The 27,750-nt window shown below is 42.6% G+C and overlaps 1 protein-coding gene across 4 annotated transcripts in view; it reads right to left on the bottom strand.

Annotated features, from left to right (window-relative positions):
- CRACD (capping protein inhibiting regulator of actin dynamics) overlaps positions 1 to 27,750 on the bottom strand; it is a 296,879-nt gene that overhangs the window by 37,588 nt on the left and 231,541 nt on the right. For all 4 annotated transcript variants that reach the window (XM_073583577.1, XM_073583576.1, XM_073583578.1 and 1 more), the window contains 2 exons: positions 20,455 to 20,628; positions 16,164 to 19,110 (listed from right to left, as the gene is read on the bottom strand). In XM_073583577.1, coding sequence (XP_073439678.1) covers positions 16,164 to 19,110; positions 20,455 to 20,628 — 3,121 coding nt within the window. The remainder of the gene's footprint in view (positions 1 to 16,163; positions 19,111 to 20,454; positions 20,629 to 27,750) is intronic.

Genomic DNA, 27,750 nt, shown 5'->3' with positions numbered 1-27,750 from the left:
CCCAGATTTTATAAGTGGCCTATGGCCACAGATTGGAGTGAAGGAGAAGAAAAACCCTGCAGCAAGAGTTTGGGTGTGTCAGTTTGGTCTGGTAAGCAGGCAGAGCAGTTGGTCTGCAGAGCAATCCCTGTGTGAGGAAACACAGGGCCAAGCAGAGCCAAAAGGTCTGGCACCCCTTGCATACACGGCAGCGCGGAAGCTCATGGCAACCGGTCACAGACTGTCTTTTGTTTCCCGGCTGCGATCTGGAGGATACACCGTGTTGTGCACTGTGTGAGTTTTGGTGGACATTAAACACGTTTTGTTTTTGAACTTTCTTGGGTCACTGCTTCATCACTGCACAGTGTAGACATCGCTGCTTTACAGTATTGTGTAACAAGTTGTTAGGGCTGGCGGAACGCACCTAATAATAAATGATAGTAAGGTGCGTTCGCAGCCAGGGGTCCACCGTGCAGAGGTGGGAAACTGCTGCTTAGTAATTGCGGATGTATATAGTGGTATACAAAAGGTCACATGCAGGTTAACGTCACCCGGTGTGAACAGGAGCAGACTCTGTTACGTCATAGAGCCGCAGTACCGCGGAACTTAAATGCCGGAGTCTGTTAGAACTCACAGAGCTTGGCAAGAGGGCACACACAATGCGGTCAGAGTCCCTTTAGACCTTCAGAGCACGTGGCGTCGCACCTGCGGACACCACTATAGATGCTGACTATGGAGTGTCGAGCACGTGCACCGTGGCATTTAGAGCCACCGGTGGACACTGATTCCATTCTCTGACTCAGCCTCTACCTACACCTAGACCTAGGCGCTTAACAGGCTAGGCTGCACAACACATGCGTACTTAAGGGTAGGGGTTTCCAATGAGTCATTCACCAGAGACATTCATACATGCATACAACACTCACTCCACATGGTCTAATCTTTGTCTACAATAGCGTGTGGCCGAGTGGCCATGCGAACCTTTTATAGCAGCGTCCTTCTGGGACCTTCCTGATGGTCCAATCCGAGCTGGAGAAGGACCTGAGCATGTGACCTCCGATCTCCAATGAGAGATTGTCCAACTGGCATGCTCAGTGGACCGAAAGGAGGACTTAGTCCCTGGAGTAGCTCACTGCTGACCAGCCTGCATTGCTAGAGCTGGACCAGAGGTGGCAGCAGCAACCCAACCCACAGAGCTGGTCTGAGCAGAGCGCCGCGATCGACGGGTCTGCAGAGCAGCCTCCTCTGCGGCCGGAGAGGAATGGGAGACTGCCGAATGCAAGGCTCGGGATTCCTGCTGTGCAGCAACAGGAACCTGACGCCTAACATTACCCCCCCTCCTAGCCTCGCTACGCTGAAATGCCACAATGAGAAGCGGAGCGCGGAAGTTCTCCACTGGCTCCCAGGTCCGAGCTTCTGGACCATGACCCTTCCAGTCCTCCAAATAAAACTTTTTTCCACGTACCACCCTGCATCCCACGATGGCATTAACCTCAAACTTGTCTGAGGACAGGTCTAATGTTCTGGCAGATGTCTCGGAGAACCGGGACATGTGGACCGGCTTAAGGAAGGACACGTGGAAGGTGTCAGAGATAGCCAAGTGTGGTGGAAGGGCCAGCCGATAGACCACTGAGTTGATCTGCTCGAGGACCTTAAAGGGACCAATGTAGCGAGGAGCAAACTTAGTGGACTGGACTCACAGCCTGATGTTACTGGCCGAGAGCCACACTAAGTCGCCTGGGGAGAAGGTAGGAGCAGGACGCCGGTGTGCATCCGAGGAGACCCTCATTCTCTCCTTAGAGGCCCAAATAGCATCCTGGGTGCGGTCCCAAATATCACGTGCCTCCACCGCCCAGTCTGCCACCCTGGAGTCGGTGGATGACACGGGCATGGGCACAGTGACACGAGGATCTTGGCCGTAGTTAAGGAGGAATGGGATCTGGCCGGTGGAATCGGCCACAGTGTTGTTCAAGGCGAACTCTGTCCATGGTAACAAGGATGCCCAGTCATCCTGCCTGGCCGAGACAAAATGTCGGAGATATGTGACCAGGGTCTGGTTGGCCCCCTCTACCAACCCGTTCGTCTCGGGATGATAGGCCGAGGAGAGATTCAGCTCAATGCTGAGCAAGCGACAGAACCGAGATGCAAACTGGTGACCCCGGTCACTGACAATCTTGACTGGCATGATATGTAACCGGAAAACTTGTTTAATGAACAACACTGCTAGGCCCCGTGCGGAAGGTAGCCGAGAGAGAGGCACCAAGTGCACCATTTTAGAAAAATGGTCGGTGACAACCCAAATAACTGTGCTACCACTGGACTTGGGTAGACCCACCACAAAGTCCATGCCAACCATCTCCCAGGGCCTGTCCGCCACCAGTAAGGGGTGAATTAGTGTCTGACGTCACGGGCCATAAGCGGCCACCAGTATGTCCTCGCCAAAAGTTCAACTGTCCGCTTAGTACCAAAGTGTCCACCCACCCTGGACGCATGAGCCCAAGAAAGGACCTCCGGACGCAAACGGGCAGTGACAAAAGTCTTGCCCAGGGGTACAGACTCAAGGGCGACCGGAGCCACTGTCCTCAGGCTCTCAGATGGTACAATTAACCGAGGCTCCTCCTCTGCTGACACCATGGAGCGAGAGAGCGCATCGGCCCGGACATTCTTCTCACCAGAAAGGAAATGTAGGGTGAAGTGGAACCGGGAGAAGAAGAGAGACCATCGGGCTTGGCGAGAATTTAACCGCTGGGCAGTTTGGAGATAGACTCAATTTTTGTGGTCCGTGTAAACTTGGAAGGGATAGTGAGCCCCCTCCAGGAGGTGTCTCCATTCAGAAAAGGCCAACTTCATGGCTAGCAACTCCCTGTCCCCAATGGAATAGTTCCACTCTGCCAGTGAGAAGGTCTTGGAAAAGAAGAAGCAAGGATGATCCGACCTTGAGCATCCTTTTGGAACAGAACTGCTCCAGCACCGACGGACGAGGCATCCACCTCTAAAATAAGTGGCTTATCCACATTGGGGCGATGTAAAATGGGAGCGCTAGCGAAGTGAGACTTGATGGAGAGGAAGGCCTTGGAGACCTCCTCTGACCACAATTTAGGATTCGCTCCCTTCTTGTTGAGGGCAACCAATGGAGCTACCAAAGTCGAGAAGTGCAGAATGAATTGGCGGTAGTAGTTAATAAAACCAATAAAGCGCTGCACCGCTTTGAGTGAGTGACGCTCCTGCCAATCCATCACCGTCTGTAGTTTGGCAGGATCCATGGCCAACCCCTAGGCCGAGATGATATAGCCCAGGAAAGGCAAGGACTCCTGCTCAAACACACACTTCTCCAACTTAGCATAGAGGGAGTTTGCCTGTAGGAGATCGAAGACTTTGCAAACATCCCTCCGGTGGGAGACTATATCAGGAGAGTAGATGAGGATATCATCCAGATAGACTACAACCGAGGTGGTGAGCATGTCCCGGAAGATGTTGTTCACAAAGTCTTAGAAGACGGCAAGAGCATTACAGAGCTCGAAGGGCATCACCAGGTATTCATAATGCCCGTCCCTGGTGTTAAAGGCTGTCTTCCATTCGTCTCCCTCACGGATGCGAATCAGGTTTTAAGCACTCCGCAGATCTAGCTTAGTAAAAACCCTCGCTCCCCACAATCTATCAAAAAGCTCCGATATCAGGGGCAGTGGGTATTTGTTCTTAACGGTGATGGCGTTAAGACCCCTGTAGTCAATGCATGGATGTAGTTCTCCGTTCTTCCTCTGCACGAAGGAAAACCCCGCCCCTGCAGGTGACACTAACTTCCTAATAAAGCCTCTTGCCAAATTCTCTTTGATTTACTGCGACATTGCCTCTGTCTCTGGGAGAGAGAGGATAAATTTGACCCCGGGGAGGCTCAGCACCAGGCAAGAGGTCAATAGTGCAGTCATAGGGGTCTCCGCCGCCTTCTTGGAGAACACGTCCGCATAGGACCAATAGTGTTTGGGAAGAGAGGAAAGATCCGCGGGTACCTCCATAGTAGCAACCTGGACGCACTCCCTGTGGCATCTACCAACACAGGATTTACTCCATCCCAGAATTCTCCCTGAGGACCACTCTATATGAGGGGAGTGGTAACGTAGCCACGGCATCCCTAAGAGGACCTCATCAATTCCTTCGGGAATGACTAGCAGGGAGATGGTCTCCTGATGGGAAGGAGACATGGATAACGTAAAAGGGATGGTCTGATGGGTTATCTGTGATGGTAGTGTCGACCCATTTATCACCCGTATGGTCACTGGCTTGGCGAGCATAAGTAGTGGAATTGCATGCCATCGGGCGAAGGCAGAAGACATGAAGTTGCCCTTCGCCCCGGAATCCACGCAAAGCTCTACCACATGGGTGGATGGGCCAATAGAAACTGTCACCAAACGGGGACGCTGTCCTAGTTGCCGTGGACACCTGGAGGCGAGATGTCCAGACTGCCGGCAGACATGACAGACTATGCGTGCCAAAGCGGTCCGGGACTTGGATCCCGCTCGAGACGTCTCCATGGCCTCATGTGGCTCGAACGCCTGGACCGGAGGTTCCAGAGGTTTGGCGAAGGTGGGTGCCAGCCGAAACCTCTGCCTACAGTGGGCTCACTCCAACCTTTGCTCGTTAAAGCGGAGGTCGATGCGAGTGGATATTGCTATTAACTCCTCTCCCTAGTGGCCAGGGCGTCCTTCACATGGTCAGCCAGCCCCCTCCAAAATACAGGAATGAGGGCTTTATCCGGCCACTCCAGCTCAGATGCTAGGGTCCGGAAGTGGATGGCAAAATGACTTACCATGGATGAGCCCTGTGACGATGTCAGCAGTTGGAGCGCCATATCATGGGTGACCCGAGGTCCTAAAAAGACCTGTTTCAGAGTGCTCAAGAACCGTGGAGCACTCTGCACCAAATGATCGTCGCGCTCCCATAGTGGTGTGGCCCACTCCAACGCCCTGTCCGACAGGAGGGATATTATGAACCCCACCTTAGCCCGCTCTGAAGGATAACGTGCAGCCAGGAGCTCAAGGTGTATTGCACACTGGCTCAGAAATCCCCTACATGCCTTACTATCACCAGAAAATTTATCTGGCAGCGGAAGGCGGGATAATGTCGGAACAGGGGTGGCAGTGGACAAAGTAGCTATATACTTTTTGGATATCGGTCAGACGCCTCTCACACAGCCAAACCAAATCTCACACTTTGCACTGATGAGGGGCAGTATCCCAAAACACAGCGTCTGCAAATTGAGATTCTTGTTTGACTTTTATCCTAAGTCATGTTACAAGGCTCATTAAAGGGTCGACATTGACTTTTAGGATTGCTACTTCCAATAGGTGGCGCTAGAGTTCTAGTCCTCTTCCTCTCTGAAGAGACAATTTGCTTATCTCCTTAACGGAAACTTGTTTTGCCAATAACGGTAGCTCTTGGGGAAGACATTAATTCAGAGCTTCCCTTACTTTTTCTCCCTGCGCTGTGGATATTTACTGAATGTGGTGAATAAAATATTTGACCTTTTCATCTGTAATGAAATTACTTTAGTTAGATTGTATGCAGTAAATCTAGAATTGTGACTCATAACAATTAGACCTTAGGCATTTTCTTAGTATTTGAAGCATAAATATAGAGTGTGTATGTGAAAGATCTTGGTTGATTTTCTTATATGTTTTCGAGCAGATATAAAGGTATATTTTTCCTACAGGATGAGCAGGTCTAGAAAGGAAAAAGATCCAAGATCCAGCTAGGAAATCTGTAGAATAAAAATGCTAATCTTTATTTTATTAATTAAAATCCAATGTAATTCCAAGATGAATCTCACATGAAGAGAACAAAAAATAGCATACCAACGCATTTCGGCAGTATGTCTTATTTGTGTGAAACGCGTAGGAATGCTAGATTTTTTTTTCTGCATGCGATCTCCATTTTAGATCTACATTGGATTTCAATGTATGGAATAACGATTTGCATTTTTATTCTATGGATTCCCTAACTGGATTTTAGATAATTTTTCCTTTCTCTTGATGATTGTCTCAGTTGTTGTTCAATGTAGGAGATGTATATGTAACAGTGAACGCTAATTGGCAGTAAGCTGACTCTCTTTCTTCCCGTCAACTTTAGTTAGTTATGATGTTCCTAAGCATAAAGTTATGAATATAAAGTTATCTCAATCTGCAAACCTCCTACTGTATTACTGATTTATTTTATCTTATGCCAACAGCTTTCATCGTATCATAATTGACACAGATCCCCGACGAGCTCTGTGTAGTTTCATAACTGATTACATGAATAGGTTATGGAGTTTCTGTAGTCAGCGGTGTACATCAATGCCAACAACTCCAAGCATGATAAAGAACGCCGTGACGGCCAAATGCACTAGACAGGTTAAAGGTTAGAGGAAATGCGTCTGAAAAATAATAAGAAAATAATAGTGAACTTAATTGTACCAATAATTAGGATTGTAGCAGCAATATAAATAGATGATAAGGCTTTTTTTTTATATTTACTGTTCTATGGTACAGAAACAAACAGGGAAATGGAAAGCATAATTATATTGTAAGCAGTGGTGTAATCAGAGTTCTATGGACCCCAGTGGAAAACAAAAACTTGATTCCTCATAAGTATGTTGGTCAGATGAACGGGCCCCTGTAATAATGTTCTCCATCCTGATCACTATAATGTAATAATATCCCCCATCCTGTAATGTCCCTCATTTTGGCCCCTTCCTGTAATAATACCCCGCATCCTGGGGCCAATCCTCTAATAATGTCCCCATTCGTAATAATGTCCTCGTAGTGGCCTCCATCCTGTAATAATATCTCCTGTGCAGTAATAATGTTCGTCTTGGCCCCTTTCTGTAATAATGTCCTCATCCTATAATAATGTCTCCTTTCCTGTAATAATGCCTCTCGCCCATCTTCCTATAATAATATCCCCATCATGTTCTCTTAAACATGAAAAAAGGAAAGATTCCTCTCATTTGCCCTTATTCCCATGTTACATAGCGTCTTCTTCATACTCCATAGCCATGCATGGGAGCAGGCAGCGCATGGCATCATGAGTCGCCACGAGCACATGAGCCCATGAGCACTGACATCAGCTGCCAGCCTCTGATTGCTTGGTGACGTGTATAGCTATTGTGGTGCATGCAGCCAGCGGTTCTTTGCACACTAATATATCTCAGAGCTGGTATCGGGCAGGCATCCTGACTCCATGGGACCGGTCGCGTGGCACACTCAGTGACCATAATTATTATTTTAAGATGTGAGCTATGTGCCTGATGTTGGTAGAGTAAAAGCCCCAGTACGCATCAGACCAAAGTCAGCCAAACCCACCGATATTAACAGGTTCGGACAACATTCTAATGTTGAAGGACGGGGCACTGGTTGACTAATGTTCGGGTCAGATGTCAATCGTGCATGTCCAATTTCAGACTGCAGATTGCATTGTTCTCCATGAGAAAAGCCACTGGCCGAGATGTCAGCCAACAGCTTTCTCATGAGCGCTTCTGTGTACGGAAGTGTCGGCTGAGATGGCTCTCGGTCAAAGCATAATTTGGCCAATAGCCATCTAATGTATATGGCTGGCCTAAGGCTTTCCATATGGCTATAAAACAACTGCAATATTGGAACCATCTTGGTTCTACTGAACTGAATGACCAACTTGAGTACAGTTCAGCAGAGTCTTGGATGTCCAGGGTCTCACTTGCCAAGTGTACAACACAGCAGACTTTTCCAATAACATAATAGATAGCATCTTGGAGAAAAAAGTGTTGAATTGCAACTTAAAGGGTTCATGCTCACTTGCGAGAGACTCACACGATTCTCGTGCGAGCCTCTCGCATGAAAACCTGGCACTGCTGCCGGCACTCGGACTGGAGCGTGCGGCTGCATAGAAATACATGTAGCCGCACGCTCCAGTCCGAGTGTGTAAAATAATGCATATCCTGTAAAATACTCAGGACTAGTTACCAGATAAAAATATAGTGGTTTATTTGCTTACTTCCATCAAAGAAAGGTTATTACAGAAAAACAGGTGAATAAAAATAGGTGAAAGAGAAATTGTCCATTAGATCATGTTCTGAGATCCCACATGGCAAAAGCAACATGTATTCTTCTTCTCTCCGAGATCCTGAACAGCAAATGGCTGCTGTGTCTTAGTTCGGCTTCTCACATCGCCGTCAAGTAATATACCAGCTGTTATGTCATGTCATCTTGCGTCTGTCTCTCATGATGGTGAGGGAAGAAGAATACATGTTGCTTTTGCCATGTGGGATCTCAGAACATGATCTAATGGACAATTTCTCTTTCACCTATTTTTATTCACCTGTTTTTCTGTAATAACCTTTCTTTGATGGAAGTAAGCAAATAAACCACTATATTTTTATCTGGTAACTAGTCCTGAGTATTTTACAGGATATGCATTATTTTACATTGGAGAGCCAGCCAGATCTGAATTTTTGTACTTTTTTGCGGATTTCCCTCAACTTGCACACACGGGGGATTGGACTTTGCTAACGTCAAATCATATGTGCAAGTTATCGGGAATTCCACTACTTACAAGAATTTAACAGAACCTAGAAGTAAGAAGTACCAGATAGATTGAGAAGTACTACAAGTGCCAAAAGTACCAGACGTAAGCCAGACGTGTAAAGACAGGAACCCAGCGTTGTCCATCAAAGGAGCTGAGACATTTCAAGGTAAGATAAAATGGATGTCATTAATTGTCTTGCTAAGCAGAGTAAATTGAAATTTAAGTCTGTAGACAATTCTAATTCAGAAGTTTTATGGTTAAGTTTATATGCCGAGTGTGAACTCGAGAATCAGAGGTTAGATTCTAAGTTTTTCAATAGAGAAAGAGAGAGATTAAAAAATATTCTACAGATGGTAGATATATTTCATAGATCTGTGTCAGAGAAATCTAAAAATGATTGTGTAGAGGATAGTGATATTCCCGAGATTCACTGTAATGTGGAGAAACAGTTACAAGTAGTAGCAGCTATTGAAGGTGACCTTGCAGACGTGGAACAAGATGGAGAAGTAGGAGGAGACTTCAGAACTGACGTAGAGGACGTACAAGGGAAAGACGTACCACTAAAAATAGAAGACTCACAGGCCCAAATTCGAAGTAGCGTGAGGAAGAATTTGATAAAAATATGCCAAATAATTCCTGCTTATGACAACAAAATAGATGTTTATAGAAACTCTGAGATCTTTGAAAGTTGTACTGATAACTTTGATTTATCTAACGAGGAGAAGAATCAGTTGTTCAAAATGTGGATCCCTGTAAATTTTGCTAGGAGATTGTCTTTAAAGTTATCTGGTGAGACACATGAGAATTTAACTGATAAGGACAGATTAAAAATTCTCATTTTTTGTTCATCAAATGAAAATCATCCAGATATTGATATTCTTCAAAAATTAAGGATTGGTCGGAAGGAATGTATTTTTACGTTCATGTCCATATATGAACGTTTGTACAAAATGCTGAGTGAGAATGTCAAAACACCGTCCCTCATAAGGAGTTTTGTAAGCAAATTTTGGTTTCTAAATCCTGCATCTCGTGTTATTGCGTCACAAAAAGATTCTTTGTTTGAATGTGCGCAATTTCTTGATTTTGCCAGGAAACACGAGAATCGTGAGAGGAAAGTAAATTGTGCTAATTTTGTAAAGACAGGCAGAGTAAAATCTTATCAGAAGCCTGTATTAGCAAAGCCTTCTAAAATGAGATTTCCCCAAAATCAAATCTACGAAGAAAGAAAAAGAAAATCACATGTTTGTTATAAACCATATGGAATGATGCAAAAGAACACCGAAAAGACACAAATTGAATTAAGTAAAATGATGAGTTCTGATTTTCTTTCTGTAACAAAGATGGCCGAATTTAACAGACAGAAACAGGTGGTGAGTGACATCATGGCCTGTAAACTGAATACTCTGCTCCAAGAATCTATCAGTTTTAAAATGGCAAGAACCTTTCAGGATATTTTTTGCAGAGAAATAAGTATGGGTGTAGGAATTGGTTAGAAAAAGTAATATATATATTGTGTAACAGTGTTATACAATTAGTGAGTTATATGTAATTATTTTATAGAGTATAATCCTGTAGTTTTATGGTTTGTGGATATATACATATTCATACAGTATATAGAGTGTTTGTAGAAGTAGAAATAGTAGAACTGTATTTTTTAATGAAAATTAAAATCTACATCAGTAATAATATTTAGAATTATATGATATTAACCTTATTTTTTATGTTTCCTTAGAATTTTCATTTCAAAGCAGGACTTAATCGAGAAAAATTCTCTTCCAAGGATTTATGCCTTTATTTACACAGGAAGTTGCAATATTGCATGATTTTATATATCTAACCCTTAAAAGGAAATAACCAATTGCTTTTTAAAATGTTCTGGGTGTGTGTTTTTTTACTGCATGGTTTGAATGACAACCAAAGCAGGGGAATTTGAACCTTGTTCTAATAATACAAGTATACCAGTATACTATGTCCCTGTTCCTTAGGAAAAGAATTTTAAAGGGGGTCTCAACTTTTGCAAAGCAATGGAATTTTTTTTCCAGGCCTAAATGTCAAGTATAGCTATACATATATTTATGTCATGTGTATTTAGGGAATATTCAAAGAAATATTAAGAGACTAAATTGAAATAGTTTACAATGCATTGATAATTAGGATAATTTGGGTTAAAATACGTGTATTCATCACACTTTCATATGTGAGGTATAAAGTTAATATGTGACACAGCCTGAGTGACAGTGACTGAGTGTATGAGCAGCTGCTGAGCGAGTAATGTGATACCTTTGTGAGACCTCAGGATCCTGAATGCATGAGAGAAAGAAAAAAAAAAAAAAAAACCCCAAAGCTTTTATCTTTAGGAAATTATTAGAATATTAAGATACATAATGAAATATTATCTATACAAACATATATTTCTATATTTCTATAGTAATTATTATTTCTTGATTTAGTTAATTGTGGATAAGTGCAATCGCACAACAAAATAGAAAATAGTTTAGGAAGAAAATCTATTCTTTCCTTATCAGCTTTAGCTCTTTTAAACAGGCACCAGCACAGAGCCTGGTATTCACCAGCTGCATCTGGGAATAGTGGACCTTCCTTCTCTGTCCAAGTGTGTTAATCTTAAACTACATTTAAATTAATTTTTCCAAAGGATAATTTTATGATATTCAAATTAATTTTGATGGTTACACATCTTCAGACAAATAATGGTATAAGCAAGTATAAATTCACATAATTTATACATTAATTATTTTTAATTTTGGTTTTGATAAATGAATTATTTCATGAAACAATATTTTTTGGTATTAAGGGGGAAATATGTTTTTTATCCTGACTACATAATCACATTTGATTAATACCTCTTCTTCACACATTTTAATAGGAAAAAATATTAATAAGGTACAATGGTATAAGTATTGGGTATAATAATAAGTATTATAAAGAGTCATTTCTTTACACTAAGAGGAATTACATGCAAAGTTGCATGATTTGAATATTTTGATAACACAAGTTTATGACCATTATGAAATAATCCAGATCATGGAAATATTAAGGGTATATGTTACTGAAGACATAACTACTCTGCATCAACATAAAGGCCTTATTCTTATTCTTATTTTTCATTCTTATTTTTCATTATTTTTAATTTTTTCACCAATATTTAGTAAAGTAATATCTACTGAGAATATTGCTTCATTAAATATAGCAATTATATGGTTCTATTACTAAGGAAAATGTTTCACTTCTGAGTTATATGCAACAATTCTTTTATTCATTCATTCGCTCACTCATATATTCTTATTTTGGTTCATGGCTTTACATTCCTACATATTATTAGTATAATGAATATATTCCTTATTAATAAAGATGATAACACTGGTTACATAAAACACAGTGACACCTATGGGTTGAAAAAGGTAATTACACCTATGACATAAAAAATGTTCTATCACATGAAAAAAATGGATAATAATGTATTATCACTTATTATTGGTTTATTATTTCAAATATTGAAATCCATATACAGTACAAATTCTGATAATAATTATATGGATATTACTGATTGCTATGGTACGCTGTGATATTATGGGATAGGGAAATTACCAGATTTGGTATAGAATAGGGAATGAAGACTTCAAGCAAGATACTGAAATTATGTTAATAAAGACTTTTCACATTTCTAAACTTCATTGATTTTTATCAGTTGCAAGAAGAAGAATGCCGCGATCCAGAAATCCCAGAAGGTAACAAAGCTATGATTACTGAGTAATAGACTGTTAATTACAAATGCAGTATCCACCACTGACAGTCACAAGTGCAGTATCCACCACTGACAGTCACAAGTGCAGTATCCACCACCGACAGTCACAATTAAAGTGTCTAACCTGACAACCAGAGGACGATGATCCTATGATGCTGAGATGAACGGTGTTATCACGTTCTTATCAAGTTCCAGAGGTTTTCAATCACCTGAAAAGCTTCGATGAAAGCTGGTGAACAATGAAGGTAATTATCAGGAAGCTACAACCCTGACATATGTCCTGTGCATTAGGACAAGGACTGGTTATGGTGCTATGTTTAGCAAGGAAGAGTCATTTTAACCCTTGCTTTGCTGACCAAAGACGTCACACCTGTTCAAAGACCAGTACCGATGGAGGATTCCAGAATATCCAAGGCGAGCCAATGTAAGCCCAGGTTTTTAAAGGTGACACTACACAGATATTAAAGCTGCATTTCATCTATAGACTTTGTTTTCGTATTAACATTTGAAATTATGGACTTTGATTTGATACACAACACATCTATATGCTATAAGAAAACTGTATTTTTAAAAGAACCAAGAAGAAGACAGAAGACATCAAAATGAAGACCAGATGACACCAGATGATGATGACTGGACCTGAGATGCTTCAATTTAGACTTAGGGAAGTATAATTATACATATTTTATATGAATATTGTTCACGACTTACCATAACATGAATTCACATCAATTATGTCATTGAGTACTTATAACGGTAATCTGATATTATTATTATTATTATTATTATTATTGATATTAAATTATTTTGTCAAAGAAGAAGAAAAGAAGAAAGAAGATCGTTATATTTGAGGGTTCCAATTAATGTCTGTCTCCCTCAAAAGGGGGAATTGTTAAATATTAATAATCCGTTAATTTCTTATAAGACCCAGTTCTGTAGAATGCTTTAGCTTACATGACATAGGCTATTTTTAAGCTTGGCTCATGGTAGAAAGACAGCTCCATATATGTAGAGACCACGTGCTTTAGGAGACGTATATAATTCATGGCTAACTGTAGAGGTCGCTCTCTTCTTCCCTCACCATCATGAGAGACAGACGCAAGATGACATGACATAACAGCTGGTATATTACTTGACGGCGATGTGAGAAGCCGAACTAAGACACAGCAGCCATTTGCTGTTCAGGATCTCGGAGAGAAGAAGAATACATGTTGCTTTTGCCATGTGGGATCTCAGAACATGATCTAATGGACAATTTCTCTTTCACCTATTTTTAATTCACCTGTTTTTCTGTAATAACCTTTCTTTGATGGAAGTAAGCAAATAAACCACTATATTTTTATCTGGTAACTAGTCCTGAGTATTTTACAGGATATGCATTATTTTACAGAGTGCCGGCGGCAGTCCCAGGTTTTCATGCAAAAGACTCACACAAGAATCGTGCGAGCCTCTCGCAAGTATGAGCCCAAAGAGGGCCCTTTCACTAGGTCAAAAGTGGTTAGTTTTTACTCTTATTTTATTCCAGTTACGCCTCTAAGTATTCAGTTTTGGGTTTTTATACTAGACAATACAATATACTGCTCCAAATATATGGGCCTTTCTATTTTGTGAAAATTTTTATGGTCTTTTCAAAGGAGGCGATGCTTACAGGATCCTCTAGGGTGGGTCTATAGGCTGCTCTGCATAATTAGCCTGTGAGCCACCCCCTCTTGTAAGACCATAAACATTGGTGCTAAATGAAAAGGCCTATATCTGTGACACCGTGCATCAGATTAAGAAAAAAAGGGAATAGTGGAAATAAAATAACATAAAAACTGACCACTTTTCACAGATTCTCTTTAAAGGCTATATTCCCCGTCGCTGACACACTGAGGAAACAGTGTATTTTTGCTTTATTCTTTCAATATTTCAGTAAAACCAGAACAATTCTGCTGATAACTTTACATGAATGCAGTCTAAGATTGGAATAAATATGATATTTTGGATTTTCTCAACAAATTATGTCATTCTCGTAGAATAAAAATACGTTGCCACCAAATAACTGATGCCTATGCCTTTCACTAACATTAGAATCTAGGGATTTGAACACTGATAGCGTGGAATGATGTGTTTGTTACATTTGATGTAATAAACGGCTTACACAGACGTTGGACACCAAAAAATATTGTCATTGAGACATTGTTCACACTATCAATCTGGCTTTAGGCTTTTATGGAGCAGAGAAATTATAAATATCACTGATGTCCGACAGGCTCCTTTGGCTTATAATGAGGTCCATCAAGATCCGTAGGGGTCTCTGCCTTTTTGACAGGAAGTATATCGCTGAATGCAAGCTGACCTTCTGATGGCAATGTGAACGTAGCTATTCAGCCATGCCTGAATGTAACTATTTAGCCATGCATTTTTTTTTCAAATCAGTCATCAGAGCTTGCCTAAATATGGCACATGTCACTGACACCACTTTTTCAAAAGAAAAATTACATTACTATTCTTACACCATTTACAAATAGGTCCAACACCCGGTGCCCCCACAGATTTGATGTTATTAGCCCTGGCGGTGACCAGATGTAAAGCATCACAGCTCCATACACTGTATAGTGGCTGCTGCTGGTACTGCAGATCAGCTCCTATTTAGGAGAATGTCAACTGATACGAGGTATCCTGCAGGGGCACACTTCACACTAAACATACCTGTGCTGTTGAGCTCTCTTCAGTGTTTACACATAGCCACTGCTGGAGCTAATCACCACAGATCAGTGGGTGCATCGGGTGTTACACCCCTACCAATTGATGACGAATCTTAGGGTAGGTCATCATTGTCATATGCTTGAAACAAACTTTTAAAGGGAAACTGTCACCTTGGAAAATGCTATTTACCTGAAGATAAAAGGTTAATCTGCAGGTAAATGGCGTTACAATGCTGTGTGACCACATTACTGAAAGCCGCCAGTTTTCAGTCATGGGGATGGCTATAGTCACAGCTCACAGCACTGCACACAATATTGTGAGCGGCTGAAGTAAGCACACATCAACACTTTAATTAACAGCTTGCAGTGCAGCCCCGGATGACAATCACAATACTGTGGCGGACTTATAGCCGCCACCCACAATACCGTGTGCAATGTTGTGAGCAAAGACTGTAGCCTCTCTATGCATTTCCCTGGCTGAAAGCCTGCGGCTTCTGGGAGAAATTAGTTAATTTTCTCCCGGTAGCTGCACTTTCAGTAAGGCAAGCGAGCAGCATTGTAACACTATTTACCTGCAGAATTAAACCTATATCTGCAGGTAAATAGCGTTTTACAAGGAGACTTATTCCCTTTAAAGATAACCTGTCTGCACGATTTTGTAATGTAAAGTAAAGACATTGCCATAATAGCGCTGTAATACTGATTACATTGATACCTTTGGTAAAGAAATCCACTTTGTGGCTCTTCTGTAATCAACATTTGAAGTTTTCTGCTAATTAGATTTTGGTGCACAGGGGCCGGACTATGCACTGGGTCTTTTACTTGTCTGTGATCCCTGGCCCCTCCGCCTATCTCCAGTTTGTGAATGACCTGCTTCCTTTCTTCGAAATCTCAGCTGTGACGTGTCATGTCATTCCACAACTAGAGACAGGCGGAGGGATCGGGGAGGAGAAGACCCAGTGCACAGTCCGGCCCCTTAAAAAAGAAGATTAAAGAAGAACCACAAAGCGGATTTTTTTTTACCAAAGGTATCAATGTAATCAGTATTACAGCGCCATTACAGCAATCTTTTTTATCTCACATTACAAATCGTACTGACAGGTTCTCTATAAGTAACTTCAATGGGCAGTTTTAAATCCATGACCTGAAAATTGCAGTATGTAAATAAAAGATACATAATTGAGAGCTAATTACATTACCTCTTCCAGTTTTCTCTGATCTTTTATCCCCTTTATCTCGCCACGGGATTGATGGCAAATTTGCATTATCTGTTTTCTCATGCTCAAGACTTTCACTGTGTTTTGAAGATGACAAAGCAGCACTCGATTTCACTTCATCCATTACGCTTCTTTGTCTGGTTTTGTCCAACCTTTCCCCATGAGGATCATTCACATCTATTTTGCTAAGTTTTGAAAGTGGGGAGGATGGTGGGGTTGGGCTGGATGGCTTGGGTGCAAGTGATGCCTTCTGGATGATGGGCGACTTAGGAGCTATCCTGTCTTTGTTAGGTGATGACAGATGGTGGCTTGAACCTAGGATCAGTGGAGAAATTGGGGTACCATGCATGCTTTCAGATGGGTTGTTTGAGGTATCTGTCAAGACTTTAACAGCACTATCTTTCCTTAACATTGTGGGGGACTCTGAAATTTCAGTGCCTGGTAAAGTCCTTATTTCACATTCATCTCCTGCAGAAAATGGAGTAGGAACACCTTCAAAGCTGTCTCCTGCACTATATCGTTTCTTCCTCTTCTGTTCATTCTGAGCATCTGAATGAAATCTCAAGGAATAATGTGTCCTTCTTAGTTTGATTCCAAATGGAGCCACCTTTTCTTCTGACATTTGTAATAATTTATCTGTTCTCATACTGTGGGGCATTTGTACACTGGGCGAAGAAGATTGTCCTTCTAAATGACGACGAGGAGACTGAGGTGGGTTAGGAACCAAAAAGGATGGAAGATCTTTAGAAAATATACAACCTTCTGCACCACCTTCAAGCATACCTTGCTTTTTCAGATTATATTCTACCACTTCTTGAACACTCAATGCTCTTTCTGCAGGCCTTCCCTGAGCCGCGTTTTCAGGTAACACTGACCCTATATGTTCCTTACTTCTAACCTCAACGGTTTTTCCAGTTTCTGGAAATTTTTGCCATGCTGGTGTTATAGAAAATTTTGCACTGGCTGACATTGTCTTTCGTAAGAGAATATGGGATTCCACTTTACCCTTTCCTGTCCAGTCATCACTAGATACCCGAGGATCGCTTCTATTATTTTCAGTCATGGCTGCATTTTCAGATTTATTGAATATTTTTGACCTAGCAGAAGCCAATTCTGCACTGATAGACTGATTTTTCAATGTCTCTGAAGTATATTTTGTTTTACTGCTGATATACTTAGTATTGCCATTATTTCTTTCATTTTTGGTTTCAGCAATATCTAAGTTCCTCTCTTCTTTTAGTCCAAGCAATGCCTTACAAGCTGGGTCCTTAATCTGATTAAGGTTCACTGCTGTACTGCACAGTTGTGCTCCTGTAACCAAAATTGCAGTATGGGGAATGCTCTGGGAAGATGGAAGAACTTGTGAACTAATATTAGTTTTAGTCTCGTTACAGCCTGATGTATCAGGGCATGATGTTTGCTGCATTCTTAATGTAACTGGAGATAAATTAACTTTCTCAAATATCATCTGCTTTTCGCCTGATGAGACCTTAAATGTAAAAGGTCTTTGCCTTTGGTCAAGTTCCTGCCATCGCAATTCTTCATTAGTTAGTCTCTGTTTCAAATCCTCATCATTTCCTTTACTTCCATCCTCTGTTTTCGGCTTTTCGGTGAGCCGTTTCTCTATAATACTGCTTTTATAATCCATGGAGGAATGCTGTGGTTCGACGACATTCTTCTTTACATCCTCAATAATAGGATCTGATTTTTGTAATAGTTCCTTGTGTACAAATTTCTTATCCTTCTGGCCTTCCACATTGTTCTCCTCAGTTGCCTTATGGGCAATCTGGTCCTCCAATTCACACCTCTTCCCCTCTTCGTGTATTACTGATTTTTGAAGTTCCTCTTCATGTTTCTTCTGTTCTTCAGATTTCTGGGAAGTCATCTGCAGCTCCAGTTCACACGCTTTCTGTTCTACCTGTAGTTCTTTTTGTTGCTCCATTTCATGCACTCTCAGCCCTGATGCAATTTCAAGTTCTTTCTTGTTTTCCTCTGCAATCTTAAGCACATTTTGCTGCTCCAGTTCATGGTTCCTCTTCTCTTCTGCTATTTGAATTGCTTTCTGCTGCTCTAACTCACAGTTTTTCTTTTCTTCTGTGATCTGAAGAGCTTTTTGTTGCTCGGTTTCACATTTTTCCACTTTTTCTTCCAACGTAAAGATTCTATATTCTCCAAGTATGCATTTGTTTTTCTCCCCAGCTTCCTGCAGAGCTTTCGCTTCCCCAATTTCACACATTCTCTGGACCTCTGCTACCAGTAGAGCCTTTTGTATCTCCGCTTGATGAATTATTTGTTCCTCAGCTTCCCACATACTTTTCTGTTGCTCTGTTTTCTGCTCTCTCTCTTTCTTCAGCTCCTCAGCTTGCTGTACGGCTCTCTGTTGAGATTGCTGACAAGTTTTTTGCTCTTCTAGTTTGAGACATCTACACTCCTCCTGTTCACGTTGTCTTTGCTCATCTTCTCTTCTTTGTTCTGCTTCTTTCAAAATTTGTTCAGCTCGCAGTTTCTTCTGTTCCTCACATCTACGCTGTTCCTTCATTTCATTTTCTTTCTGTTCTCTTATCTTATACTGTAGCCTTTCTAGCTCAATTTTCTTGATTATTTCTTGTCTTCTTTGTTCCTCTTCTGTTTTAATTTTATCAGCTTCTATCGTCTTTACTTTATCCATTTGTCTACTTTCTTCAGATTTAAAAGTGACTGGCTCCTCTTGTTTTGTTTCCCAGTCTTTTTTCACTTCATGTTGTCCTCTGGCCACTTGCGTATTCTCAGGAACTTGTAATCCAACGGCTTTTGGTTCAGAAATTTGAGACACAATTATATCTTGGTGGGAAATATCCATTGAGTGATACATGGCTTTGTTGAGAGATAGATGGACATTCAGTCCAGGTTCATGTTCATTATGTTCATTATCTTCTATGTTGTAACAATCCTGAAGAGAAGATTAAAAATGTTGTAAAAGGAGGCTTGTAATAAATCATAAATTATAAGTTCATTGTCAGAAACCCTAACATAAAACTTCAGAGATAAGTTCCAAAAATCAAGCTATCCATATCATGTTGATCACTGGGGCTTTGACCACTGTGACCCCCAATGAACTCATGAACCTCAAGAATGAGGCTCTTTAGCACATCCTTAATGGAGTGGATGTGCACATGCTTGACTTCTGCTTCTTGACTTTTTCTTCTCCTCGTCTCTGGGACTGCGGAGCGCTGCATTTGGACAATTCCATCAGTCACAAAATTAGAGATTTAGTGATTTATTAGCATTATTCGAATATAATTTGGCAGCTTAGATGATCACTGGAATTGTATGTAAGGCCCAAAGGCAAACACATAGCTGCCAAGACTAAAATAATATCAATTATTAGTTAAAACATAGGATTTACTAAGTATTAAATATTAAAATGACATATATAGATTCTCAACAAAATGGACAAATTGGTGGGTGAGCCAATAAGGGAACCCCAATAGTAAAAAGGCACCAATCACATAATAAGTAAAATCAGTTTAAGTGGTACATTTGTAGAGGTATATAATTATCTAGATAATAAATAAAAAGTAGTATTAATATACACTGCCCAAAAAAATAAAGGGAACACTTAAACAACAGAATATAACTCCAAGTGAATCAAACTTCTGTGAAATCAAACTCTCCACTTAGGAAGCAACACTGTTTGACAATCAATTTCACATGCTGTTGTGCAAATGGAATAGACAACAGATGGAAATTATTGGCAATTATCAAGACACCCTCAATAAAGGAGTGGTTCTGCAGTTGGGGACCACAGACCACATCTCAGTACCAATGCCTTCTGGCTGATGTTTTGGTCACTTTTGAATGTTGGTTGTGCTTTCACACTCATGGTAGCATGAGACAGACTCTACAACCCACACAAGTGGCTCAGGTAGTGCAGCTCATCCAGAACGGCACATCATTGCGAGCTGTGGCAAGAAGGTTTGCTGTGTCTGTCAGTGTAGTGTCCAGAAGCTGGAGGCGCTACCAGGAGACAGGCCAGTACACCAGGAGACATGGAGGGGGCCGTAGGAGGGCAACAACCCAGCATCAGGACTGCTACCTCAGCCTTTGTGCAAGGAGGACCAGGAGGTGCACTGCCAGAGCCCTGCAAAATGACCTCCAGCAGGCCACAAATTGCATGTGTCTGTACAAACGGTTAGAAACCGACTCCATGAGGATGGTCTGAGTAAGGGCAGACATCTAAACTATCTTCATCTGTCTATATGCCAGCAGTATATAGCACATCTTCATACATTACCTGGGACATCCCCCTGAGTTTCTTTGACACTCTCTGATTTTTTGGCTTGACAGCAAGTTTGTGTTTAGCGGCACTATTATCTAAACAAGCAGCAGATCTAGGAACAGCATCCAAATTTATAGATTCGATCGTGCCAGATGGTCTCTTTGTTCTAGATGATTTCACTGGAGTGATCTGTAACATGGAGAGTAGATATGGGAAAATCTTCTTTCATTGTCAAATATCTCTCTTGCATTATCAAAAAAATTCTCACATACATTTAATTACCAGTTCTACAATATATATATATAAATATCCAATTAGGTGCCCTCTAAACTTGCATTCATCCTGAAGTACACGGCTGGGAAATGCACAGAGGAAAGAAAACCACTTTTAGCTGCTAAGTTATTCCACCATACCCATGGCAATTGTTTGCCACCATCACACCTCTTGTAGGAGAGAAGGGACCATGTTCCTAAGGCAAGTTTCAAAGGAACTAGGACTACTTTATCTGTATGGTTTCTATACATTGACACATTCCACACATTGACACATTCTACAAATTGACACATTCTCCACATTGACCATTCTACACATTGACACAGTCTACACATTGACACATTCTGCACATTGACCATTCTACACTGACCATTCTACATTGAGAGGCAGTGACAGGCATTATAGGCGAGGGTCGCTATGTATCTCCCAGGATGTGCATAGAAGAGTATTAAACCTGCTGGAGTGTATTGCAGACACAGGCATAGCTCTGGCTGCAGTGCAAAATAAAAATAAGTGTGGACCTGGTCAAGTTATTTGATCAAGGCAATTCTTAGGAAAAACTGTTAAGGGCTTTTGTTTTTCGAGTGAACTACAGGATGGTAGTCGGGAAGTTCGCTCCCTCCAGACTGGGTTTTACAAGTGGCCCATGGCCACAGATTCCATTTAAAAACCTGCAGCAAAGGGTTGGGTGTGCTAGTGTTTGTTGCAAGTGGCAGATCACATGGCTCTGCAACGTCCAGTTTGTGTGAGGCAGCACACTGACAAGAGCAGGAACGCCTGGCACCCCTCAGTTTGATATGGTGGTGCAGTCGCCCTTGGCAACCGGACTTAGATACGGACTGTTGTGACGCCCCGGCTACGATCTGGAGGATACCGTGTGCTGGTCATTATGTGAGTTGTTTGGACATTAAATACATTTGCTGTGAACTTTTCTGGGTCACTGCCTCATTACTGCATGGTGTGAACACCGCAGCACTACATTTGATTGGAGAATTTGGGCAGTGTGAATTGAGGCATAACCCAACGCCAGTAGCATGTCTGTCATTAGGCCTGCCACACTACAACCCAGGCCTGTGGATAAGATGGAAGAAATCCTGAGGCAGCTGGTCCTCACACAGCAACAACAGCAACAGACCAACAACTTGTTGCTGCAGCAGATTGCGGATCTGCGTGAGGCCCCTCCAGCATTGACCCCGGAACGTTGTGAGGCCTGGGACAAGGTACGTTCTGCTTTGAGGAAGCTGAGTCTAGAAGATGACGTGGAAGCTTTCCTCACCATTTCTGAGCGCACTGCAGAATGGGAGAACGTGCCAAAGTCCAAGTGGACCGAAGTGGCTCCATTCCTGAGGGAAGACGCAATAAAGGCCTACTTTGACCTCAGTCAGGAGGACACCTAAGACTATGCAAAGCTAAAAGGTGAGGTCCTTGCCCGACTGGGTGTTAATACTTATGTGAGAGCCAAACGGGTGTTTTCATGGACTTTTGTGGAGGCCCAGCCCACCCAGTCTCAGGTTTATGACTTACTGCAGCTTGTGAAATGGTGGCTCCAACCTGAAACCTTGACTCCAGTCCAGATGGTGAAGAGGGTGGTGGTCGACCGGCTGGTGAGAGCTCTGCCAGCAGCCATACAGCGTTGGGTGGGTCAAGGGGACCCGGGCACTCTGCACCAGGTGGTGAGACTGATTGAGTGGTATATGGCCACTCAGGACTTTATATGGGACACTGCTCCACTTCAGCTGTCACGTCGGGCACCGCCAGCTCAGCCTGGGAAAAGTCCATGACCTTCTGCTGGGGCCAGTCAGCCCTGAGTCCCTAATGAGGGGGTACCCCGAAGCGAGAATGGCAAGACACCAGTTTCCCCCAAAACGGTCTCAAAGACTAATGGTGCCTCCACTATCAGGTGATGGCGATGCCAAGCCAAGGGTCCTGACATGTGGCTGTCAGCTGCCCCCTGACGGCTGAACCCATGGACTGCGGGTTTATGCGCAGAGACTTTGTGAATGCCCAGTCAGTCTGCACTGCATGCAGCAAACCCCAATTGTGTCAGGTACTCATCAATGGGTACCAGATGGATGCTCTACTGGACTCATGAAGCTTAGTGACTCTGGTCCATGGGTCACTAGTTGTCGGGGACAACCCCAATGATCGGAAAGTGGGGGTAGTGTGCATACATGGGGAACTCCGAGAATATCCGACCGCAGAAGTTATGTTTTCAACTCAGTATGGAGAAATAAGACATCTGGTGGGAGTGGTAAAGACTCTTCCCTATGGGACTGTGTTGGGAAGAGACTTGAACCTGTGGGAGCACAGGGTTAACCCTCCCAGGGTAAAAGTTATTCCAGGTGCGGAACCTGAAGATCCCGGGTCAAGGATAACTGCCGCAGGGGTCGCCAACCTAGGGACAAAGTGTAACCCCGATAGGTTTCTCCTAGAGGTATTGGCAGGAGAGGTCGAGGAGACCCCGACGATCTCTGAGCTGGAAGTGTTCCCTGGAACTTTTGTGAAAGCGCAGCTCCAGGTTCACACCCTGGCACGGGCAGGAGAAAGAGTGATGGAAATAAATGAGATGACTCAGCACCGGGGTGCAGAAATGGTTTTTCCACGCATGGCTGTCATCCAAGACTTATTGTATATGGTTGATAAAATCCAAGATGAAGTGGTAGAACAGCTGGTGGTGCCCCAGTCGTACCGTCGGGTCGCACTAGAGATGGCCCACACACACATGCTGGGAGGACACTTAGGGGTAAAGAAAATCCAAGAATGGATCCTGCAGCGGTTATTTTGGCCCAGGGTGTATGCAGAGGTACAATGGTATTGTGAGTCAAGTCCTGAGTGCCAACTAACCACACCCATTGCGAAGTTCCGGAGTCCATTGGTGCCTCTATCCATCATAGAGGTACCCTTTCAGTGAATAGCAATGGATTTGGTGGGCCCTATAGTGAAATCCATCCGGGACCACTAACATGTTCTGGTCGTAGTGGATTACGCCAAGCGGTACCCAGAGGTGATAGCACTTCACCACACCTTGGCAAAACTAATGGCTCGCGAGCTGTTTGCAATGTTTTGTCGCCTTGGGCGGCCAAAGGAGATCCTTACCAATCAGGGTACTCCTTTTATGTCTAAGGTGACCAGGGGAGCTATGTAAGCTGCTCCAGATTAAACAGATACACACCTCCGTGTACCACCCACAAACTGATGGGTTGGTGGAGAGGTTCAACAAGACCCTCAAATCCATGCTCAAAAAAGATGGTCTCCAAGGATGGGGGGGATTGGGACATGTTATTGCCCTATCTAATATTCGCTATTCGCGAGGAACCACAGGCGTCCACGGGATTCCTCTCTGTTGGAGCTATTGTATGGCAGGCATCCAAGGGGGTTGCTGGACATATCCAAGGAGATGTGGGAACAGGAGACAATTCCACATAAGAGTGTCATTGCACACGTGGCAAGTATGCAGGACCGGATTGCAGCAGTCAGGCCCATAGTAAAGGAACATCTGATGGATGCCCATGCTGCACAGAGCCACACATATAATAAAAGGGCCACGTTCAGGTCCTCTAAGGAAGGGGATCAGGTGTTAGTGCTAGTGTCCACCACAGAGAGTAAATTTATGGCCAAGTGACAAGGTCCATATGAGGTTCGGGAAAAAGTAGGGGAAGTGAACTACCGAGTTTACCAGCCCGGGAAGAGAAAACCCAAACAGTTACAGTGGGGAAAAAAAGTATATAGTCAGTCAGCAATAGTGCAAGTTCCACCACTTAAAAAGATGAGAGGCGTCTGTAATTTACATCATAGGTAGACCTCAACTATGGGAGACAAACTGAGAAAAAAAAATCCAGAAAATCACATTGTCTGTTTTTTTTTTCATTTTATTTGCATATTATGGTGGAAAATAAGTATTTGGTCAGAAACAAGCAATCAAGGTTTCTGGCTCTCACAGACCTGTAACTTCTTCTTTAAGAGTCTCCTCTTTCCTCCACTCATTACCTGTAGTAATGGTACCTGTTTAAACTTGTTATCAGTATAAAAAGACACCTGTGCACACCCTCAAACAGTCTGACTCCAAACTCCACTATGGTGAAGACCAAAGAGCTGTCAAAGGACACCAGAAACAAAATTGTAGCCCTGCACCAGGCTGGGAAGACTGAATCTGCAATAGCCAACCAGCTTGGAGTGAAGAAATCAACTGTGGGAGCAATAATTAGAAAATGGAAGACATACAAGACCACTGATAATCTCCCTCGATCTGGTGCTCCACGCAAAATCCCACCCCGTGGGGTCAGAATGATCACAAGAACGGTGAGCAAAAATCCCAGAACCACGCGGGGGGACCTAGTGAATGAACTGCAGAGAGCTGGGACCAATGTAACAAGGCCTACCATAAGTAACACACTACGCCACCATGGACTCAGATCCTGCAGTGCCAGACGTGTCCCACTGCTTAAGCCTGTACATGTCCGGGCCCATCTGAAGTTTGCTAGAGAGCATTTGGATGATCCAGAGGAGTTTTGGGAGAATGTCCTATGGTCTGATGAAACCAAACTGGAACTGTTTGGTAGAAACACAACTTGTCGTGTTTGGAGGAAAAAGAATACTGAGTTGCATCCATCAAACACCATACCTACTGTAAAGCATGGTGGTGGAAACATCATGCTTTGGGGCTGTTTCTCTGCAAAGGGGCCCGGACGACTGATCCGGGTACATGAAAGAATGAATGGGGCAATGTATCGTGAGATTTTGAGTGCAAACCTCCTTCCATCAGCAAGGGCATTGAAGATGAAACGTGGCTGGGTCTTTCAACATGACAATGATCCAAAGCACACCGCCAGGGCAACGAAGGAGTGGCTTCGTAAGAAGCACTTCAAGGTCCTGGAGTGGCCTAGCCAGTCTCCAGATCTCAACCCTATAGAAAACCTTTGGAGGGAGTTGAAAGTCCGTGTTGCCAAGCGAAAAGCCAAAAACATCACTGCTCTAGAGGAGATCTGCATGGAGGAATGGGCCAACATACCAACAACAGTGTGTGGCAACCTTGTGAAGACTTACAGAAAACGTTTGACCTCTGTCATTGCCAACAAAGGATATATCACAAAGTATTGAGCTGAAATTTTGTTTCTGACCAAATACTTATTTTCCACCATAATATGCAAATAAAATGAAAAAAAAACAGACAATGTGATTTTCTGGATTTTTTTTTCTCAGTTTGTCTCCCATAGTTGAGGTCTACCTATGATGTAAATTACAGACGTCTCTCATCTTTTTAAGTGGTGGAACTTGCACTATTGCTGACTGACTAAATACTTTTTTTCCCCACTGTATATCATGCAAACCTACTAAAAGCCTAGAAGGACCAGGAATGTTTGGTCGCTGAGGCAACCCCGGTCGTACCAACAGGGAACCCTCGGTCATGGGCCAAGGATGAGGCCGAGAGAGGTAAAAATAGGAGATACTCTCTTGAAAGAGCAACGTTGAGAGGTCCAGAAATAAGTGCAAGAGAATGCAGATGTATTCTTGGAAGAATCCCGATCGTACCTTTGTCATCCAGCATGACATTGTCACTGAGCCTCACGTAAGGGTACGAACATGGGCGGACATACTGCCGGTTCAACCGTCTAACACAGTCGCTTAGTATATAGTGTACTCACTTATGTCTAACACAGTCCCTTAGTATATAGTGTACTCACTTACTATGTCTAACACAGTCCCTTACTATATAGTGTACTCACTTACTATGTCTAACACAGTCCCTTAGTATATAGTGTACCTACTTATTATGTATAACACAGTCCTTTAGCATATAGTGTACGTACTTATTATGTATAACACAGTCCCTTAGCATATAGTATACTTACTTATTATGTATAACACAGTCCCTTAGCATATAGTGTACTCACAAATTCTGTATAACACCATCCTTAGTTACATAGTTTCTTCTTTTATTATGTATAACACTGTCCCCTTATTACGCACCATCCTCTCTAGTTATATATGGTGCCATCTCTTATATAGCTTCCTCTGCTGTTATGTATACTGGTGTCTCTTACATAGTGTATTCTTGTTCATTTTGCTATTCACAGCGCCCTCTTTTATTACATAGTCCACTCTCTTTTTAGATATAAAATGACTGCTGATCGAGGAGCCAGTGACCAGACTACCAGTCCATCAGCTCCTCCATTAGAAACGAAGCTTTCCCATGCTCCATCAGCCATCATTGCATTTATACAGCTCACAAGACAGGATGGTATGTAATAGAAAACAGGGCTCTATATAATCCAATATGTAAGGGACGGTACTGTACATAACAAGTGAAGGCACTGTAAAAGGGACAGCAATATACATAATAAAGGAGACTATCTAATATATATACATGTATGTGTGTGTGGCTATATATATATATATATATATACAGTCATGGCCAAAAGTATTGACACCCCTGCAATTCTGTCAGATAATATTCAGTTTCTTCCTGAAAATGATTGCAAACACAAATTCTTTGGTATTATTATCTTCATTTAATTCGTCTTAAATGAAAAAGCACAAAACAGAATTAAGCAAAAAGCAAAACATTGATCATTTCGCACAAAACTCCAAAAATGGGCCGGACAAAAGTATTGGCACCCTCAGCCTAATACTTGGTTGCACAACCTTTAGCCAAAATAACTGCGACCAACCGCTTCCGGTAACCATCAATGAGTTTCTTACAATGCTCTGCTGGAATTTTAGACCATTCTTCTTTGGCAAACTACTCCAGGTCCCTGATATTTGAAGGGTGCCTTCTCCAAACTGCCATTTTTAGATCTCTCCACAGGTGTTCTATGGGATTCAGGTCTGGACTCATTGCTGGCCACCTTAGAAGTCTCCAGTGCTTATTCTCAAACCATTTTGTAGTGCTTTTTGAAGTGTGTTTTGGGTTATTGTCCTGCTGGAAGACCCATGACCTCTGAGGTAGACCCAGCTTTCTCACACTGGGCCCTAAATTATGCTGCAAAATTTGTTGGTAGTCTTCTGACTTCATAATGCCATGCACACGGTCAAGCAGTC

This window comes from Dendrobates tinctorius, unplaced genomic scaffold (assembly GCF_039654945.1).
Source record: "Dendrobates tinctorius isolate UK_male_01 unplaced genomic scaffold, ASM3965494v1 ptg000079l, whole genome shotgun sequence".
NCBI classification, from domain to species: Eukaryota; Metazoa; Chordata; class Amphibia; order Anura; family Dendrobatidae; genus Dendrobates; species Dendrobates tinctorius.
Note: the sequence above shows the minus strand (reverse complement) of the source record. Positions and strands in the feature narration are given on the sequence as shown.